The following is a 22,347-nucleotide window of genomic DNA, read 5'->3' as shown; positions in this document are numbered from 1 at the left end:
GGAGGAGGAGAATGACAGGGAATGGGGAAAGAATCCCAAGCTCAGCATGGAGCCCGATGTGGGGCTCAATCTCATGACCTGAGCTGAAACCAAGAGTTGGACACTTAACTGACTGAGCCACCCAGGCACCCTGCCATTGGAATTTTGATAGGGTTTGCATTGAATCTGCAGGTTGCTTTAGGTAGTATGGGCATTTTAACAATATTAATTATTCCAATCCATGAGCATGGAATGTCTTTCCATTTGTGTCTTCTTCAGTTTCTTTTATCACTGTCTTACAGTTTTCAGTGTACAGGTCTTTAATCTCCTTGGTTAAATGTATTCCTAGGTATTTAATCTTTTTGATAGATTTCTAAATTTTCCTATTGAATTGTTGGTCTTTTTCCAGTTGATTAATAGGGTTATTATTATTTTTTAACATATTCTGAATACCAACCCTTTGTTAATTGTATATGTTGCACGTATCCTGTTTTTCTTTTTAACTTTTAATGGTACTTTTTGATTAAAATCTTAATACAGTAGAATTTATTTATACCTTCTCTATGCCAGAACCATACCAGGACTTGAGGATTTATGGAAATATAAGGCAGACAAAACTCCCTTCTCTTGTGGAACTTACGGTCTAGTGGAGAAGGCAGACAATAAACAAATGATTTCAGATGGTGATAAGTGATAATTTCAGACAGTGATAAGAGCTACAATGAAAATCATGTTTGATAAAGTGATAGATTATAATTGTGGCAGGGTGCACAGTAACCCAAAAAAATTTATAAATTGTATTATATTAAAATTAAGAACTTATCACAGGTACCATGAAGAGCTTTTCTGAAAAGATGACATTTGAACACACACAACAAATGAGGGGGTCAATAGTGTGACCGTCTGGGATAGGAGTTTTCTAGGTAGAGGGAACCAGAGATTTAAAGGCCCAGAGACTGGGGCAAAATGGCATGTTTTGAGGAATACCAAGAAGGCTATTATAGCTAGAGCCAAGTGACTACAGAGGAGAATAGTAGAGAATGAGGTTGGAAAGGTAAGTGGGGGCCAGCCACTTTTGAGTTCTTATGCCATGGAACTTATTGCAAGTATAATGGAAAGCCGTTGAGGATATTTCTGCATGGTGCAAATCTGATTCATGATTTACAAAGATTGTTCAGGCTTCTATGTAGAGAATGAATTCTACACAAACAAGGAGCGAGACAGTAAGTCTGGAGACTAGGTAAAAATCTGTTGCTATGATCCAATGGAAAAGCAGTGGTTGGCTTAGAACAGGGTGGTAGTTGTGGAAGTGGGGAGAAGTAAAAGGATTCTGGATGAATTTTGAAGGTAGACTACAAAGATCTCACAGATGAATTGGATGTGAAGCATGAAAGAAAGGAAAAATAGAAGAATATATCTAAGGTTTTTGGCTTGGGAAAGTGGGGGAGGAGAGTATTAATTCCACTAACTGAGATGCAGGAGAGGCAGGTTTGCAGAATAAGCAGAATCAAGAATTATGCTCTGGATAAATTTGAGATGCCTATTAAGTAATAGAGGTTATTGTAAGGCAGTAATTGGACATGTGAGTTTAGTTCAGGGAGGGATATAAATTCAGGAGTCTGTAGATTCTTTTTTTATGGACTTGATGGGAACATAAATTTTTTATATCTTGGGTATTAAGTGAAAGTTTTTTTGAATTTTTACATTGAAATTTATAGAGCTAAAATAGAATTCTTAAACTTTAGCACAATGGGAAACATTTTGAACTTAAAGCAATTGATTTAAAAGATGTGGTGATAAAAATGTGAATGTGAAATTCTGGTTAAGTTAAAAATGAAATCTGTAGTGAGGACAGAATCATTCTCCCTAAAGATAAAGCTAAAGTTTTTGTAGGCAGAAAGCACAGAAACAAAATGAAAGGACATGGAGACCCTGGGGCACTGTGGATTTGGTCACAATTTGCCCTATTTCTTCACTGAGTGTGTTTCTCTTTTCTGTCCTCTCTGCAACTGGAAATTGCTCATCTTTATTAGTAGCTTGGTCAAATAGGTGAATAACAACTTTAAACACTATTTAAATTGATTATTGGGGCAGCAAGCTTTTAAGAGATTAGACTTTGGAACCAAATGCTCCTAAGTTAGACCTCTTACCTCTATTACTTAGTCTTAGGCAAGACGGTCTCAAGTTTTCCTATCTCTAAAATCATCTCTAGAAATCGTACCTACTTTTCATGCAAATTAGAAATTAGAGTATAAATTCTAGTGAATGTAAATATTTTATGCTGCTACTAATTTGTATTTTTTCTGATCACTAATGAAGGTTGACTATCTTCATATGTTTATTGACATTTGTATTTTATGAAATGTATTTGTCTCTTGTTTATTGCTTTATTGGCAAATATAAAGAGTTAATAGAACAGTGAAAAATCCATAGTAACCTTGGATTACCTTTCATTATCAGTCGACTGTGTGTTTTCATTTTTATAATGTCTGTATTTTGTGTAATTTGACTCATGCATACCTATCAGTTTCTCTTGGATTGATGGAAAACTACAATTAAAAGAAAAAGCAATTATGCAAATTAAAGTATGGAGTTGGTAAAATGAACGTAACCATTGAGGCTATTTCAGTCTTTGTTCTATTCCATGTTATTAACCATGCCATTTTGTAAATCTGTAACATAAGTACTAATTCTTTTTGCCTTCTTTCCTTGAGCTGTGGTAGCAAACAGTGACGAATCTCAACTTCTGACACCAGGAAAGATGAGTCAGCGCCAAGGGAAAGAAGCTTATCCAACGCCAACCAAAGATTTGTACCAGCCATCTTTTAGTCCAGCAAGTCCTCATAGTCAGGGTAAGAAATTGTGCTTTTAATTTTGTTGTTGTTTTAAGGGGAGAATGACATTTTAGGTCTACCATAACTGTTTGTAACTATTTGGTTTTATAGTGTTTTTTTAATTTGTTTTGGTCATCCATTATACTCTTGAAATGAGTTTATTTTCCTTTAGAGTCCTTTTAATTCCTCTTATATTCTCTAGTGTACTTGGTTACTTACACTTTTCTTCTAATTGAGAGATTCTCAAACTTTGTGGTCTCAAGACTCCTTTACTATGTTAAAAATTATTGAAGACCTCAAAGAACTCTTACATGGATTAACCTATTGATATTTATTATAAATTAGAATGAAGACATTTAAAAATGTTTGATTCATTTAAAATTATAATAATAAACCCATTACAGGTTAATATGAATAACATTTTTATTAAAAAACAACTATGTTCTTCCTTCCCTTTTCCTCAAAAAAAAAAAAAAAAATTGAGAAGAGTGGTATTCTTTTCCCTCATGGTCGCTCAGATTTGGCACTTTTGACATTTTGGGCTGGATAATTCTTTGTTGTGGGGGGCCGTCATGTGCATTGTGGGATATTTAGCAGCATCTTTGTCCTCTACCCACTAGATGATAATAGCACTTTCTCCAGTTGTATACAACCAGCAATAGCTCTAGACTTTGCCAAATGTCCCAAATTGTCTTTGATTGAGAACTATTGTCAGACAATTTTTGCGAATCTCTGTAATATCTAGCTTAAGAAAAGACACCTGCATGTTCATATCTGCTTCTGCAGTTCATCTGTTAGGATGTGATGGTTTGATTGAAGTATAAGAATAAAATCTGGCCTCAGACATATATGTAGTCAGAAAATGGAGGATTACATTAATAGCTTTATACATAATTACAGATAGTATTCTTTGATACTACACCAAAATTTGACAAGTGGTAGTTTCTTAAATATTGGTTGCAAAATGGAATCTGAAACATATCAATAATCTTTTCATACTCTCTTAAGTTAAAGTCCATTGCTCTATCTTGAACTTTGAATGGCTCTTTACTCATGCATGATTTTTTAACATCATGCATTAATCATTTGGGAAGTAGTTGTTTACTGAATTATGCAGATCTATTAAGTATTGACACATTTTAAAATACAATACAAAGATGTGCTTTATGCATACTTCTCTTGTCATACAGAATATTAAAACCATGTGTACTCAAGGTTTAAGATTAATAATTTTTACTGTTTCATCAAGAACATCTATAAGTGAAACTGGCCTTTTACTTTAAGTGCATGGCAGTGAAGAAATCAGTGACTACTAGTTTGGTGCCTGTGCCTTGATTTGTGCTAAGCTGTCAGCAGTTTTACCCAACATTGCTTTTGTACCATCAGTGCAAATGTCAACACAATGAAAATGTATTATGGAACTAGTTTTGACCTTGCAGACTCTCTAAAAGAGTCTTGGGGACTCCCGGGGATTGTGGATCTCACTTCCTAATTCATAATTGATAAATTTTGTGTATTGAATTCTGCTTTTTAGTAAAGTTTATTTAATCAGATGCTTTGAAGTCTTGTGGTACTACAATGGCTATGGTGGAAAGACTTCTGCTTTTAAAACTGAGCACTTAAATTTGGTGTTTGAAAGCTAATATGCACTGTTTTTATGCCAATACCATACTGTTTTGATTACCATAGCTCTGTGTTATAGTTTGAAACCAGGGAATGTGATGCCTTCAGCTTTGTTCTTCTTTTTCAGGATATTTTGATTATTCAGGGTCTTTTGTGGTTCCATACAAATTTTAGAATTTTTTTGTTCTATTTCTGTGAAAAGTACCATTGGAATTTTTTTAAAAAGATTTTATTTAAGCGAGTGGTGGGGAGGAGTAGAGGATGAAGGAGAGAGAGGGTGAAGAGAGTCCCAAGCAGGCTGCACTCAGCAAAGTTATCAAATACTTTTAAAAATTTAATTTGGAGTCTTAACTATCACAATATCTCCGTATAATTAGTCAGGTTTTGGTGTTGTGATTTTATATAATTTTTTAAAGATTTTATTTATTAGAGAAAGAGAGCTCATACACAAGCTGGGGGAGAGGCATAGGGGGGAGGGAGAAGCAGACTCCCCCTGAGCAGGGAGCCCGATGCAGGGCTCCATCCCAGGACCCTGGGTTCATGACCTGAGCTGAAGGCAGCTGCTTAACTGACTGAGCCACACAGGTGCCCCAATGATGTTGTGACTTTATGAATTATTCTTTGAAAGTAGGATTTAGTTCTTTTTAATGAATATTAATTGGTAAATAGTAAGTTGCATGATCATTTTCTATTTCTTTCAGTGGAAAATTTTTCCTAGTCAAGTGTTTGTTGGAAAATTTTTATTTACCATTGTTGGAACTGGAAAAACTTTATATAAAAACAAAAATAATTACTATGTTAACATTTATTGTATAGTTGTTGAATATATTTTGGAAGTTAGCATTTTTGTTGCCAAAATGCTTTTTGAAGCTTAAAAGTGGATATATGGTACACACTGGTATAAATAACCTTCATTAAGATAAAATTCTGGATGGATGTAGTTTATGTGGTTTTTCCATTCTGTGCACCACAATTTTGACTGTAATAGATTCATCTAATTCATGTATCCGTGTACTAGAATATTTAGAGGAATTCTTTAACTCGGGACTTAATGAAGAAAAAGGTTAGTTACTAATAATTAAAACTACCCTCATTTATATTTATCATGAACATTTTCAGACAAACGGAATTTGAGAGAATAGTATAGTGAACACTAACATACTCATTAGGTAGATTTAGGAAATCATTAACTTTTTCTCATATTTGTTTCATTTATTTGAGGGTGAGGCTGGAATATTTAGAATAAGTTACAGACCTCATGATATTGTATCCCAAAATACTTAATGCAGTTAAAAACATTTTCTTACATAACCATTAAGGTCTCTAACAGAATTAGTGATAATTACTTAACATAGGCTAATACCTAGTCCATATTCAAATTTCCACAATTGTTCCCACGTCTCTTTACAGTAGGCTTATTACAGTAGGCTGATCCAAGAAAGGCTCATAGATTGTATTTTGTTTTTATGTCATTATATTTCCTTTAATCCCAAAGAGTCTCCTTGTTTACTTTTATTTTCTCTTGTTACTTTTGGCTTTTTTTGTAAAACTGGATCAGTGTTCCTATGGAATATTTTACCTTTTACATTGGATCACCTTCTTGCAGGATTATTTAATTTGTTTTTCTATCTTCTATATATTCTGTAAACTGGAAGTTAAATGCAACATTGATTGCATTCAGGTTGAACATTTATGGTGAGATTATTTTGTAGGAGATGTGTACTGTGGAGGGGGGAAATGTATCTGCATCACATGAGAATTCACTTAATGTTTGATTGTCCCACTGTTAGTGACTTAAGATTGATCAGTAGGTTCAGGTGGTGACAGCCCTATCTTCTAAAGGTGCATCCTTTTTCCCCTTCCGACCTGAAAGTAAAATAGATCCAGTTGGCACCTGCTAAATAGTCTTTTCCCCCATCAACTTTTTTCTTTTTTTTTTTTTTAAGATTTTATTTATTTATTTGAGAGAGAGAGAGAGAGAGTACATGAGAGGGAGGAGGGTCAGAGGGAGAAGCAGACTCCCCGCCGAGCAGGGAGCCCGATGCGGGACTCGATCCCGGGATTCCAGGATCATGACCTGAGCCGAAGGCAGTAGCTTAACCAACTGAGCCACCCAGGTGCCCCCCCATCAACTTTTTTCTTAAGGATGTAAGCATCCTTTGATGACTGTTTAATCAGTTAAAATATTAGGGGTTGAAAAATGGTGATTTTCTAATTCTGTCATTCTTTTTACATTTGTTACTAAAATTTTTCTGTAAAGAAGAGATCTTAATTGTAGAGTTACTTGGTAAACATTAAAATATAGTTCCTATAGGAAAGGCAGGATAAACGGTTGTTTCTGTCTGAGAACCCATATTTAGATTAAAGAGATGATGTAAAGTCTGTTTCCAGTGGTGACACATAAATTTTTTTGGCCTTTAAAATTTTTTTAAAATGATAAAGAACTCATACATTTTAATATATTCTTTGTATTTCAATCATTGGTAAAATGAAGATAATAATAGTACCTAGCACATAAGATTTTTATAAGGCTTAAAATGTTAGTACATATAAAAAACCTAGAACATAGTTTGGTAAATAATAACCATTCGTGACAGCTGATTAATAAATAACATTTATTATTAATATTATTTTAAATGATTCTGTTTGGGTTAAAAGCTGATATTTCAGTTGTTGCTGTACTTCAGCATCTTCCAGAGGCTCATTTAGAAATTCTTTTTAGCATGGATGGCCCATGTAAACCTCTAATTTTTGCATTTAAAGCAGCTGCAATGTCAGTTATATCTTGATTTGCACCTAAGTGTTCCTGCATTAGTTACAGGTAAATTAATATTTGTGGAGTGAATTACATACTGAATGTTCTTATTTATTAAAGTCAACCTGTTGGCTTTGTGTAATGCAAGATATCTCCCTCTGGTTTAACTACTGAAATTCTATAACATAGTTTCCAGGTGTCAAATTTGTTTAAAATAAGATATATCAATTAACTTTTTTTAAAAAAAAAGATTTACTTATTTTAGAGAGAGCGAGAAAGAGTGTGTGTCCATGAATAGGGGGTAAGGGCAGAGAGAGAGGGAGAGACATAATCTCAAGCAGACTCCCTGCTGAGTGAGGAGCTCTACACAGGGCTCCATCTCACAACCCTGAGATATGACCGGAGCTGAAACCAAGAGTCAGACGCTCAACAGGCTGAGCCACTCAGGTGCCCCTATATCCATTAACTCTTGATTATGATGAGGATAAACTGCTATAGGAGATTAACAAATGTCCTGTGAACCTCTTTGAATTGTCTGCCATGTCTCAAATACTCTTGCTTAGTATTATCAGCTTCTGAATGGAAAGAGAGTTCCAAAAACTTATTGACAGTAATAATGACTAACATTTAATGCTCTTTATTTCTCTAAGTGCTTTTTACACGCATTAGTTCCTGGAATTCTTGCAATAACCTTATGGTGTATAAATCATTCTCCCTGTTTCACAAGTGAGGAAATTGAGCAATTGGTAAGGGTAATTTCCTTGCCCCAGTTCACACAAATAATATATGATAGAGTTTGAATTTGAACCTAGATATGATTCCAGAACTTGGTTTTGTTTGTTTGTTTTTTAGTTTCAGTGAATTAGTCATTAAGTTTTTTTTATTTTTTTTTTAAAGATTTTATTTATTTATTTGACAGAGAGAGACACAGCAAGAGAGGGAACACAAGCAGGGAGAGTGGGAGAAGAAGAAGCAGGCTTCCCGCGGAGCAGGGAGCCCGATGCGGGGCTCGATCCCAGGACCCTGGGATCATGACCTGAGCCGAAGGCAGACGCTTAACGACTGAGCCACCCAGGCGCCCCAGTCATTAAGTTTTTTGATGCTCAAATTTTCTAAACTTTTAACTTTGGCTCCTGTGTCTTTTGATAGAACTCCATTATATGTAGAATGCTTTCTGTGGAGATTTTGAGTTTTCTTTTTCATTTTTGTTTTTGTTTTTGAGTAATATATAACAGTGCAATTACAGAGTCAGGTGGTGAGTATATATTTTACTTTATAAGAAATTGGCCAAACTAGTTCCAAAGTAGTTGTACCATTTTATATTTCTGTTAGCAGCATATGAGCATTTCAGTTGCTCTGTATTCTCAACCTTTTTTATTTAGCCATTCTAGTGAGCATGTAGTGGTATCACATTGTGGTTTTAATTTGCATTTCTCTTATAACTAATGATGTTTATCTTTTCACATACTCATTGGCCACTGGTATATTTGAAGTGTAAGTTCAGAGTTTTTACCCTTATTTAAACAACCGGTGTGTTTATCTTATTATTGAATTTTAAGAGTTCTTTGTGTATTTCACTATCATGCTTTGCTAGCTGTGTTTATTGTATTTGCTTTAAGTTTTGGCATACCTTTTCATTGTACAAATGATTTCTTTCAAAGAGTAGATGTTTTTTAGTTTTGATGAAGCCCAGTTTATCATTTTTTACCCTATGATTCAAGCTTTTTTCCCCCCATCTCTACTGAAGAAATCTTTGTGTACCCTAAGGTTGCAGAGAACATTTTTTGTGATCTCTAAAAAGTGTTATTGACAGTAATAATGACTAACATTTAACGCTAGTCATTAAATGTGTTACAGCATTAAAGCTCTGATCTCTCTTTTCATTCTTACTATTATATCTGAAGCCAGGTCTTTATTATTTCATACCTATGTACCACACCCTCCTAATTCTATTAGGACCTTGCCCTCTAGTATGCTAGGCTCATCTTTCTTTCTTTTTCTTTTTTTAAAGATTTATTTATTTTAGAGAAAGAGTGTGCACGTGTGTGCAAGTGGGGTGGGGGCAGAGGGAAAGAATCTTCAAGCATACTCCCTGCTGAACGAGGAGCCTGACGCAGGGCTCAATCCCATGACTCATGAGATCATGACCTGAGCTGAAACCAAGAGTGTGATGTTGAAGTGACTGAGCCACCCAGGCTCCCCTCAGGCTCATCTTTCTTAACAAAACAACCTTGTGTTAAGGTGAGATTATTATGGGAATGGGGCTTTTGTAGATGTATATAGGCAGAGAGTACATAGATCCTCTGAAGTAGGTCTCTGAGGGAAATAATATGAATAAAGAGAAATAGAAAATTACAAATGAAAATACAGCTTTTGATTATTCAAGCTTGTAACCAGAAAGTTCACTAGATGCCTGCAATTCTGTTGCTCCCATTCTCAAAAAGTTGACAGTTGACTGTTGCTTAAAGCAGTGGCTGTTGAGTCTGGCTGTGTCTGAGAATCACCTGGGAGCTTTGCTTAGATACAGATTTCTGCTCCAGCCTTATGAAATCTCTAGGACCTTTTTTTTTTCCTCCTCTACGGCGAGTCCGTGTATTTATAAAGCTCTCCAAATGTCTCTAATGTAGTAACATTTGGACAAATAGTCAAGAGCATAAATTCCAGATTCCGTAATCTGGTAGTCAGGACTCCTAGTTTGTCTGATTTTACAGTACCTTTCCAATTTCATTTTGTGTTTCCCCTCATCATGAACCCAGCAAGATGGCTTTCTTCTCTGTTCCCCAGTTTGACTATGCTTTTATTTACCCTGGTCCTCCATTATGGAATGTCCTCTCCCTTCCCTTTGCTTATCTGAATACTTCTCAAATCCTAGGGTGTCATTAGTAAAAAATAGCCTCAGAGTAAGGATCAGATTAAGAGTGCTTCTGTAAGATTTTATGTTGCAACTTCAGAAGGATTTAAGGCAATGTCTCTTGGATCCTTTCAGCTAGACAAAGGGCTTCAAAAGGTCTTAAAGGTGTACCTTTTAGAATATCTCAGCTAGCCAAAAGAGCTTCTAAGGCTCTTAAGTCTGCTCTCGTATAGCACCATGACATAGCCCAAAGTAGTGAATGGTCTATCTCAAAGAAATTTTTGGTTGTGCCATCTGTTTCATTGAGATTATTCTAATAAAATTCATAAGAAACTCAAAAAGTTTTTACAAGAATGATGCTAATGGAAGCACCACCAGCTTAGATGGAAAAGGATAGACCTATTTCAATTAAGTAGAGCCTTTTGGGGGGAGGGGGAGACTCCCAGTCCTGTGTGGGCATGAAGCAAGCTGAGAAAGCTCCACTGTTAGAAACATGGACCATTTCTTAAGAAAGAGGAAGACTGACTCGGAGAATGGAGCCAGGAGCCCAGAGGGCAGAGTCAAGATTCACAAAGGACTGTTTTCAAAGAACATGACTGTTCTAATCAAACTGCTGATGACATGTGCCCAGCAGATTTCACAGTTGCTATGGCACTGTTGTGCCTTCTGTGTAACTCAGTATCCTCTGCATCTTTTGAACTCAAGTGTCCATTGCAGTCCTATCCCTGGCTTACTGCAGTGGGGCAAATAAGTTATTTTTTGAGGTGATAGGATCTTGGTTTAAGAGGAGCTCTAGCTGAGGAGTTATATGTGAGGAACTAAACCCAAGGAGTACCATTTGCACTTGAACCTGATTTAAATAACTAGATCCTGGCCTTACAGCCAGTGCTATAATAGGATGACATTTTGGTTGGGGAGAGATGATGAGTATATTTTACATGTGGAAGGAATATGAATTAGGTGGACTGTGGTGTATTTCATTTTCAAAGATGACGGCAGTAATGTCTTTCATCTTACATGACTTTTTTTTTTTTTTTACTGTGTCCTGCAACTTGCCCATCAAGAAATGGACTTTATTCTTTTTTTTTTTTTTTTAAGATTTTATTTATTTATTTTTGACAGAGAGATAGAGAGCGCAAGTAGGCAGAGAGACAGGCAGAGGGAGAGGGAGAAGCAGGCTCCCTGCTCCAGACGTGGGGCTTGATCCCAGGATCCTGGGATATAAAATATATTTCTCAAGTCATGAGTTATAAAAAGTTTGGGACGAATTGAAGCCTGAAAAAAGTAGTTGGAATACCATCCTAAAAAAAAATGTCAACATTTAAGGATCTGATGGAGAAAGAATTGGTAAAGAAGTGTTGTAGCCCAGAAGAATGAAGCAGATGGTTTTATGAAGGAGGGCGAGTGACCTGTAGTTTTACATACAGCTCAGAAGTCAAGCCAGTTAAGACAACTGAAAAATTATCCATTGACAGGATGTGATTTCTTGCTTTTGTGAAATCAGTTTTAGGGAAAGTGATGAAGGCAGAAGCTGATAGCAATAAAATTTAGTAAGAAAGATAAGGAATTGGAGATGGTTCAGATAGCAGACTCTTTCAGGAATTGTGCCCTTGAAGGGATAGAAAGTGTATGGTAGCTAGAGAAAGACATGGGGCAAGAAGGAGATGTAAGAAAGGAGATATTTGAGCGTGTCCAGACATTCAAAGGATAAAGTTGGTAGAGAGAAATACAAAACATGTGAGAAAGATGGGGGAGTTAATAGGGTAGGTCTCAGAGGAGGCAGCAGGGATGGGATCTAGTGTGCAGGTGAAGGGATTGACAGGACTAGGAATCCAGCTGGAAAGTAGAGGAACCATGTTAGTGGGGGTGCCAAGTAGTGTTCAGTCCTCAGTTGAGGTTGTTATTAATCTGCCTCAGTGTGAGATTTTCATCTGTAAGGTTAGATTTTACTAGGTATGTGTAATAAAAGTAATCATGGCAGAGTAGGTGTAGGGTGCTGGCAGGGGAGTGGAGGTTTAATGGGTGAGTTTGGTGAATGCTTTGGTGGGAGCGGGGTAGATCTGTAGGAGGAAATGTCCAAATTAGTGGACAGCTTAAAGGCATTGTATAAGTAAGCGGTTGTGGGGGCTGAGGCAAGGGTTCTCCAACAGATGACTACTGAAATGATAAAATAATTGAGGATTAATGTAAAAGGAAGAAAGGTGTGTGTAGAGAGTCAATGTCATTGTCATTAAACTCCTCATGACAGCTTGTCCTTTTTTTTCCTTTTTTTTTTCTATTCCTAGCACACATAGTACCTGGAACATATTAGGTACTTTTAAGTTGAGTAAATGAATGAATGTCTTTACTGAGCACCTTTTATGTGCCAGTCCCTGCCCTTGTGAAGCTTTAGTCTCATTTTTTAATGAATAGTTGCAAGTTTGGAGGTGATACTCATGTCCTAAAACCTGTACATGAATATGACATGAACCTCACATACAGTATTGTTCCTGTGTTTGCTAAAGAGAGAGTCCTACAAGAGAGTGGAAAAAATGGCATATATATTGATCTTATATCCTGGACTAATGCTACTAGCTACCATTTATCAAGTTTAGCTAATATGCTAAAAGTTGTATGTGCAAAACTATATTGAACTATTGAAATAATCCCATAAGACACAGGCACAGTTGCTATATCAGTTTTATAAGTGAGGAAACTAAGGATTTCGGGATGTTAAGAAATTTGTTCAAATTCACAAAACTTGTAAATGTCTGAGGCAGTTTTCAATCTCAGGGCTGTCAAAGCCTGAAGTCTTACTGCACTCTACTGGAGTGAATTACAGTGCCAGCTATTTTCTTTTTGTTTTACACATGCTATTGTTACAGAAGTTTGTTTTGCCATTGCTTTAGGATGGCAAAGATTCTGATTGTTCCTGTTTTCTAGCTGAGTCTCCTTCATGCATATTGATTTATACCAATTTAATGTAGGTCATTATCCCTTAAAAAACAGTTAAGTTTTTTTGTTTTTGTTTTTTTTGTAGTGTGGTTTCCTTCCATTGTTTTAGGGTTTTCTTTTCTTTTTTTGAAGGAAGTAGGGAGACTGATGCTCCTCACTAGAGTCCACACACATCAAGGTAGTCTTTTATTTGTCATATATTTAGGTTATGGTAATGAATCAGATTATTCCAGAAATTATTTATGTGTCAGATTTTTTACCTCATTCAAAGTTAAGTATACCAGTTTACTTAAAAATACTTTTAACTTTAGTATGATTACAGTCTCTTAAATAGGATGGTATTTCTTTTATGCTCCTTTGACCTTTATTTCGGCTTTTCATCAAGAAGGAAAGACATGTATATTAATTAGGGTTGTTGTCTGCCTTTCCTCCCCTCTACTTTTGAAAGTGCAGTGCCAAGGGAGCCTAGAGACTAAATCAAAGCTCATCTCATGGATAGATATTCTGTTCTCACTACATGACATTTGAGATTGTTATCAAAGCTTGATGAGTTACTATAATTCATCTTGTAATTCTTTGGTCATAAAAAGCTATTTTGCATGCTTTTAGCTTTACAAAACCATCTTTCAGTTGTAGTGCTTTATAAGAGAATATAAAATGTTGCTTTGCCAAAACTTAAAGGCAAACTAATTTTTAAATGTTTAAAATTTAAAAACTTTTAAAACTGAAAGTTACCTACTTAATCAGTTACCTGCTTAACCAGTTTTATCAAAATTAATTTAGACCATGCTTGCTTTATCTAGACTTGAATTAAAATGTATATACTTAGTATTGTGTTTCTCTTATCCGTCAGCAAATTCTCTTAACCCTGCCAAGCCCCTTCACTTGAATTCCCTGGTAGCATTAAACATGACATGATGGGTCTGTGTCTGCAACTTAATAGAAAACTTTAAAGTAAAGGGGGATTTTCTTTGCAGAGTTTGCTAGTGTGAAGATGTTGTACCAGATTCCCCAGGGTGACAGTTTTAGCCCTCACTGGTATAATCTCAGGTGGCACCTTCATTAAAATGGTTTATAGACAAAAGGAGACCAAGAAGTCAATTTCCTCCATGAATCGAAGCAATTCTTCCTTCCTTGGTAAGATATTTCTAGGATCAATTCTTGAGCATTTATGAGACTACACACACATAACAAATATGTCTTGAATATATGTGTTCTATTTCATGAAAATTGTTTTACCTGAAAGAGTACTTGAATTTATCCGCACTACCTCTAATTTTTTTTTTCTCCTAATTGCTGTGCTTTGGTTTGTAGCCATAGTTTGTTTTCATTACAGATAGTATACGTTAAAGGTTATGTTAATTTTCTTCTGAGTTATTGAATCCTCACTGTTAGATTTTTGAAGTTATTTTTTAAGACACAATTGTTTTCTGTTTGAAATTCCTTGTGTTCAGATAGTTGCTTCTTAGAGAGGTATGAAAATATCTATTAAATAATGAAAAAAGGATTATAATATTTGGCAAATTAAAAAAAATAAGAATGAAATATTTTTCTAAATCTCTCTTGTGAAATGTTGCAATATCTATGCTTTTCAAATGTTCCTGTGCTCCTGTAGGGGAAACTGAAATACTTGAAAACATTTATTGAAAAGTGAGAATGAATAATTTAGCTCTGTTTTAAACATCTTTACAAAGATGAGAGGGTTCTGTCTTATCCTTGCCAGGCCTTATTAGTTGCTTCTTATCAAAGCAGTTAAGATGAACATAAAGAATACTAAAAGACACTTTTTCCTCTATAAATATTCTGTGTGCATGTATCTAATTAAAATATATATGTGTGTGTACATACATATATTTACTTAAGATGTGTGTGTGTTTACTTAAGATAACATTAAAGGATTGTCAAGTATTACTTGCACTAGTCTCTCAGCTCTTTTCTGTTGGGATTTTCTCCCATTTGTTTCCAAAGTCTGAGAGGTTGAGATTACCTTCTTAGCAAGACTGGTAAAATAGTTTCACCTATAGAGTTAACTGCTACGATTTTCCTTTCCTTATTTGAGGCATGGAAATGCAAGTTTTCTGTATTGTTATGTTAGTAAATGTATAGCAAGATAGTAACTTAATTTACCAATATTTGCATAATTTCTGAGAGAAGATAGTTTCATAGAAATTTTTGTTTTCATTTTGGTTGTTGTAATTTTGAACATACGTAGGTTTTATTTAAGAATGACACAGTGAAGTTTAGCAAACTCCTATTTTCCAGATAAAGGCAGGGTTTGTGACAGATGGACAAATTCCCCCTGGGGACTAGAGGATTTTCCAAGGGTCTCTTCCATCAAGCTGGCCTTTATTCTGTTTGGTGTACAGAATTCTGTACTAGAAAGCAAGAACAAACCAAATATTCTCAGTCCCAATTTGTGATTGGGAAATTTAGGGACAGGAAATAGGGAAACATAAGGAAACATGAAAACATGTAAGTGAACTTTACATGTTACACTTCCAGTAATATAGCAAACTAGACATTCAGAAAAAACCTTCCTAGTAAGAACATCAAAATGATGGATATAGTGGGGGTTTTTTGTTTTATATTTTTGTTTTTGTTTCTGTTTTTTATACCACTTTATTCCAACTTGAGCACTTCAATATAAAACTACACACTGGTGAACTGTTTTCCTTACTAATTCGGAATTGCTGTAAGTGTACAAGTTCTGCTAGCAGTTCAACACTTAGATTCAATCATCTCTGACACATGGTAGATTTCATATAATGAAAATACCTAAAATAATTAGTGCAGTATACTGAACTGATCAAAATAAAATGAACTTCGGGAAACGTTTTAAGATTATTACTAACACACTGCAATAATTTATGTTACAAATTACTGATACATTGTTTATTATGATTCTAGCCATGTAGGAACAACTAGACCCCCCTTCCTTTCAAAGGGAGAGAAAAGGAAAAATTAGCTCTTTTAGTAACTGTACATTTTGTATACTTTTAAGCAACTCTAAAATATTACAGAAAAGTAATAAACATATATGGAGACTGCAGTGCAGTACCTTATTTATAGTACCACTGAAGATCAAATTTAAAATAACCAAGTTTGAATGTACATAATTGTTAGTGCCTTGACTATATTATGTCCAAAGAGAACAAAAGCCTACTCCCTGCCCCAAACAACAAAACCTATGTAATGGCCAGCTGTGATTAAATAGAAATCACGGACACCTGATTTGTTTATTTCTGTTGAAGAGCTCACATGTTTGAAGGGAACACTATCCATTAAGGTGCACTTATCAGTTTTCATATGTCTAAAATAAGATGAGGATACATTTGACTTTTTCTTACCCCACAAAAAATACAAAGACTAGCTATAATTTCGATGCCATTAATGTTTGTTTTTTTTCCCCCCCTGAAGATGTGGGACTGTTTTCTTGTGGTTAATTTGTTAAAATGTGGAATGTTCATCTTAAGTATGCATACTAAGAGAAATTACCAGTAACCTGAATACTGTAGCTAAGCATAAATATCTTTAGAATCTCCTTCTAAAAAAAGAATGTTTTTGAAAAGCTTAAATTAATAAGTTCCAGATCTTTTTCACAGAACTGGCTGGTTAACTGTGGGTTTACATCATCATTTGTCTCTATCCCTGGTGGTGAGAGATGATTCCCCCTAACCATCCAAGGAAACAAGCATATACACACAGCTCTCATTCCCCACTTCTACTTCTGAAACATTAGTCAGAGGGTCACATACCTGTTTTTAAAAATTAAGCTCAAAACACTTAAAATAATTCAATATTAGAAATAGACTCTGTCACAAGTCTCTTCTTTTTAGAAGTCATACTGGGCCAGTTAAATGCTCCAGTTCCACTCTCATTAACATTTATGAAGCAGAGAATATTCCAGCAAGTTCAAACTGGAGGCTTAGTTATCACAACACTGACTCCTGGTTGGCTGTGTGGGTTCAGTAGATCTATTCCTCTTCCTCTGGCAGAATTTGCTCCTGGATTCAGTCGTTCATTCTTTGGCAACTTTTTAGCTGTTGCCATGAATATTTCATTTACATTCATCGATGTTTTATCTGATGTCTCCTTGAGTAATACACTGTTGTCATCTACATAGGACTGTGCTTCCTGGAAATTGATAGCTCTTTTATTTGCAGGATCAGCCTTGTTTCCCGATAAAGCTATTACAGCATTAGGATTGGCTTGCTTCTTAAGTTCTTTAATCCATTTTTTGGCTTTGGCAAAGGACTTGTCATTTGTGATATCATCTACAACTATGGCTGCTTCGGTCCTCTCTAGTACATTGGTGCTAGACTATGGTATTGTTCTTGACCAGCTGCATCTCATATTTCAAGCTTTACTGTTGTGTCATCAAGATAACACAGTTTGGGGGGCACCTGGGTGGTTCAGTCTGTTTTTGTTTGTTTGTTTGTTTTTTTAAAGATTTTATTGATTTATTTGACAGAGAGAGACAGCTAGAGAGGGAACACAAGCAGGGGGAGCGGGAGAAGCAGGCACCCGGATGAGCAGGGAGCCCAATGCGGGGCTTGATCCCAGGGTCCTGAGATCAAGTCATGCATCGGGCTCCCTGCTCAGTGGGGACTCTGCTTCTCCCTCTGGCCCTCCCCCATCTCGTGCTCTCTCTCTCTGAAATAAATAAATAAATAATAAATAAATAAATAAAATTATTTTTATTTTTAAAGTGCGGTTGAGGGGTGCCTGAGTGCCTCAGTTATTTTGGCATCTGACTCTTGATTTTGGCTCAGGTTATGATCTCAGGGTCATAACATCAAGGCCCTCGTCACTCTGTGCTCAGTGGGTAGTCTGCTTGAGATTCTCTCCCTCTCCCCTTCCCCCACTCATTCTCGCCCTCTCTCTCAAATAAATATTTTTTAAAAAACTCGTAATAAAAAGTATGGTTGAACTGTCAACAAAGTAAGGGAATTGGTAGGTGGGGCAGAATTATGGAGAGTGGGAATCTAGAGAGGTGATGAGTTCTAGAGGCAGCATTTGTCCTGACTAGCACTTGTTACTTTCTGAAGTTCTACAGCTTGAGTTTAATGAGAAAAAGGGAGAAAAGTCCTGTGGCCCATTCATGATGGAAATTTGGATTGGAGATCTCTCCATGTGAAATTAGGAGTCCTTAGTTAAAAAAAAAAAAAAACAAACCTGAAAAATATAGCCATAGAGAAGATGCTGGTGTAAATGCCTGTCTTGGTTGTGACTCCAGGTAGAATGGGGGAGAGAGGGACTCTTCTTTGAGAGGCAAAAACATATACTCCTGTGTAGGCTTGGGGCCAGAACTCATCCTATCTCTGTGGCAAAAACAAAAACACCCCTCAGTTTAGTTTAAAATGATCTTTTCCCAAGTGCCTGGAAGAATCGACATGGATACTTGTTAGAGGAGAGGTTTAAACACATGCCTCCAAAAATTATTGATTTTTAGTTATGAGCTTATCCATAAACAAAACAACAAGTTAGCATTATGATGTGGAAAAATCAGTAAAGACATGAGGTAACAAGCCACCATCAGAGAGAATCTGCATAAACTACCTACCATCCAGACCAACATCTGCACCAATTAGAATTATAAATGCCAGAATGTGATTTAATGGGTTAAAGGCAATATTGAAAGATAATGCTGGGAACTTTTCAGAAGGATGAAAGACAGGGAACTGGGTGGCTCATTCAGTTAAGTGTCTGCCTCTCGATTTTGGCTCAGGTCATGATCTCAGGGTTGTGAGATTGAGCCCCCGCATTGGGCTCCATGCTCAGCACAGAGTCTGCTTGGGAGTCTCTCGCTTCCTCTTCCTCTGCCCCTCCCCTTGTGTACGCATGCTCTCTCTCTCTTAATAAATAAATAAAATCTTAAAAAAAAAGACGAAAGACAACAACTATCTGATTAAGGAGGCCTCACGATTCCCAAGCAGGAATTCTAAACAGTAATAGTTTTATTTTTTTTTTCAAGATTTTATTTATTTATTTGAGAGAGAGGGAGAGCGCAGAGGGAGAGTGAGAGGGAGAAGCAAACTCCACTGAGCAGAGAGCCTGATTCAGGACTCGATCCCAGGACCCTGAGATCATGACCTGAGCCGAAAGCAGACCCTTAACCAACTGAGCCACCCAGGAGCCCTAAACAGTAATAGTTTTAATGCTGATACTTGACAAGAAGGAGGGCTGAAAAGTAATGAATTAAGTAAGCATTCATTTATTTATTTTTTTTTTAAAAGATTTTATTCATTTGAGAGAGAGAACACATGACAGGGGTTAGGGTCAGAGGGAGAAGCAGACCCCCCGCTGAGCAGGGAGCCCAATGCGGGACTCGATCCAGGGACTCCAGGATCATGACCTGTGCTGAAGGCAGTCACTCAACCAGCCCAGCCACCCAGGCGCCTTAAGTAAGCATTTAACTTAGTGTTAGAAAAGTAATAGGATAAACTCAAAGTAGATAGAAGGAAGGAAATAATATAGATAAGAGAAAAGATATAGGTGAGAGCAAGAAAGACAAAGTTGGTTGTTTGAAAAGGCCAATAAAAATTATCAAAACTTGAGCAAGACTAAGGGAAATAAACATTAGGAATAAAAAGACAACTAAAAATATAGGCAAATGTTTAAAAGATAATATAAACTCTAGCCAATAAATTTGAAAAATTAGATGAACAAATTTTTAGAATGATTGTACTTCCCAAAATTTAGTCAGTAATAGGAAATTCTAGTGATTTTTGTACTCTAATTAGTAATATAGATTATCTTTACAAAGACATCATAGGCCAAGATAGATTTACAAACAAGTTCTACTGAACATTTAGAGAAAAATATAACTCCAATCTCACCTTAGAACTGTATTTCATTAAGTCTAAAAAAGTACCCCTTCTCCTACTTTAACACCTCTGAAATTGGGTTAGATCTTTTTTTTTTGTTTTCTGGGGGCGGAGGGGAAGGTTGGGGGGCAGGAGCAGAGGCAGAGGGAGAGAGAAACTCTTAAACAGACTCAATGCTGGGGCAGGGGGGCTCGGTTTCTTGATTTTGGCTCAGGTCATGATCTTGTGGTTGTGGAATTGAGTCCCGAGTTGAGCTCTGTGCCCAGCTGAGAGTCAGCTTCAGATTCTCTCTCCCTCTCCCACCCACCCACCCACACACACACTCTCTCAAATAAATAAATAAAATCTTTAAAAAAAACTATGATGTCATTTAACATACAGATTAAAGAAGAAAAACTATGTCATCATCCCATCAATAAAATGTATGTGAGGGTGCCTGGGTGGCTCAGTCGTTAAGCGTCTGCCTTCGGCTCAGGTCATGATCCCAGGATCCTGGGATGGAGGCCCACATTGGGCTCCCTGCTCGGCGGGAAGCCTGCTTCTCCCTCTCCCACTCCCTCTGCTTGTGTTCCTGCTCTCGCAGTCTCTCTCTCTGTCAAATAAATAAATAAAATCTTAAAAAAAAAAAAAATGTATTTGAAAATGTTAACGTCCGTTCATGATACAAAATCTTTTAGCAAATTAGAAATAGAAAGAAACTCTTTCTTAACCTTGTAAAGTTAGAATTAGGAACAAAGGTGTATACCATCTACACTTCATTTCAGCATTGTACTTGGAATTTAGCTAGTGAATAAGGTAAAAAGAAAAAAGGAGCAAATTTTATTTGTAGTTAGTATAGTTGTTTATACAGAAGCTCTCCCAAATTCACAGATAAATTATTAAAGTTATTAAGAAATTACTGGATACATGTTAACTGTGGTTGTATGTACCAGTAACAAGTGGTTAGAAAAATGCAGTTCAAAAAATACCACTTAAAGTAACAGAAAATAAGGTACATAGCAATAAGAATAATAAGTCTAACATAGTATCTTTATGTAGAAAAGTATAACACTAAGATGGTGTATTCTCAATAAATGAAGAGACATACCATGTTTCCAGTAGGAAAAATCAATATTATTAGTGTGTCAGTTCTCAAATTGATTTTATCTGTTCAAGGTATTTTGAATCCATATCTCAACAGGGTTTTTTCATGGTACTTGATAAGATTATCCTTAGTCTAGGGAGAACAAAGGGCAAAGAAGAGTCAAGACCCTCCTGAAGAAGCAGAGTCAGGCAAGGGTCAGGGGCTATTTAATACTTACCATAATGCTCCAGTAAGTAAGACAGGAGGTGTTGGTGCTGAAATAGAGACAAATGAAACACCCAACAACAGAGACTTAGAAATAATGTTACACATTAGAGTTCTACATGACACTGTGGCAAAAGCAAAACTACGGAAAAACAGTAAAAAGGTCAGTTCTTTCCAGGAGTTAGCAGGGAGGCAGCAGTGACTTAAGTAGAGCACAGGTTTTTATGGTAGTGAAGATGCTCTGTATGATACTGTAATGATAGCTACATGTCATTATGCATTTGTCCAAACCCATGGCATGTACAACATTAAAAAGTGAACCCTAAGATAAATTATGGAATTTGAGTGATTATGGTATGTCAACACAGGTTCATCAATTAGAAGAAATGTACTGCTCTGGTGAGGAGAACTGATAATAGGGGAGGCCATGCATATATGGAGGCAGGGGGGTATATGGGACATCTCTGTACCTTTCTCTCAATTTTGCTGTGAACCTAAAACTGCTCTAAAAAATAAAATTTTTTTTTTTAAAGATTTTATTTATAATTTGACAGACAGCGTGAGAGGGAACACAAGCAGGGGGAGTGGGAGAGGGAGAAGCGGGCTTCCCGCGGGGCAGGAAGCCCGCTGGGGGGCTCGATCCTAGGACCCTGGGATAATGACCTGAGCCAAAAGCAGACACTTAACAACTGAGCCACCCAGGTGCCCCAAAAATAAAATCTTAAAAAAAAAAAAAGTAGAATGGCACGAGCCAAGCTACTCATGCTGTTTGACAAAGTCCAAGTATGGGAGACGATCCTGAAAACAGGAGACTCCACAGCTGGCTCCTTCTATTCTCTTTCATTTCATTTATGGCAATCTTTATAGTTGTGGGAATATTTCTGGGCTGGCTCTTGCTATTCTCTTTCATTTTGTTTATGGCAATCTTTATAATTGTGGGAATATTTCTGGGGTTTCATGATAAAGTGACTACTCATTTTAGTTATGCCTATCTAAGCAATCATAATGAAACTAATTCCACTAAGAATTAGTTTCTATAGAACAAAATAACAAGACAGTCACGCTCTGTCTAGCACCTTTCTCTTTGCGTACTGTTTTTTAGTTTTAGCGAAAGCCAATAAGCAGAAATCAATAAAGGTCATGTTAATCATTACAAAGGAAAAATGAAAGAAGGCTATGGCTGTAATCCAGAAAATGATCTAAGATTTGGAAAAACAAAAATATCCTAACATATAAATAAAGTTCCTCCGAGGCTG

At 36.2% G+C, this 22,347-nt stretch overlaps 1 protein-coding gene and 1 pseudogene across 10 annotated transcripts in view; one reads left to right on the top strand and one right to left on the bottom strand.

The window, feature by feature from the left end:
- The window catches only part of OSBPL8 (oxysterol binding protein like 8), a 158,678-nt gene that overhangs the window by 79,844 nt on the left and 56,487 nt on the right, over window positions 1-22,347 (top strand). For 4 of the 10 annotated variants that reach the window (XM_031032938.2, XM_031032937.2, XM_081822111.1 and 1 more), the window contains one exon: window positions 2,703-2,831. In XM_031032938.2, the coding sequence (XP_030888798.1) occupies window positions 2,703-2,831 (129 nt within the window). Of the gene's footprint in view, window positions 1-2,693; window positions 2,832-22,347 lie in introns of all 10 variants that reach the window. The other 6 variants (XM_006737764.3, XM_031032936.2, XM_081822109.1 and 3 more) reach the window with 2 other exon arrangements.
- Window positions 16,845-19,833, bottom strand: LOC115942511 (ras-related protein Rab-5A pseudogene; annotated as a pseudogene).

This window comes from Leptonychotes weddellii, chromosome 5, assembly GCF_054177405.1.
Source record: "Leptonychotes weddellii isolate Sample4059 chromosome 5, ASM5417740v2, whole genome shotgun sequence".
In the NCBI taxonomy this organism is placed as follows: domain Eukaryota; kingdom Metazoa; phylum Chordata; class Mammalia; order Carnivora; family Phocidae; genus Leptonychotes; species Leptonychotes weddellii.
The sequence above is the reverse complement of the archived record's forward strand: the minus strand, read 5'-3'. Positions and strand labels throughout refer to the sequence as shown.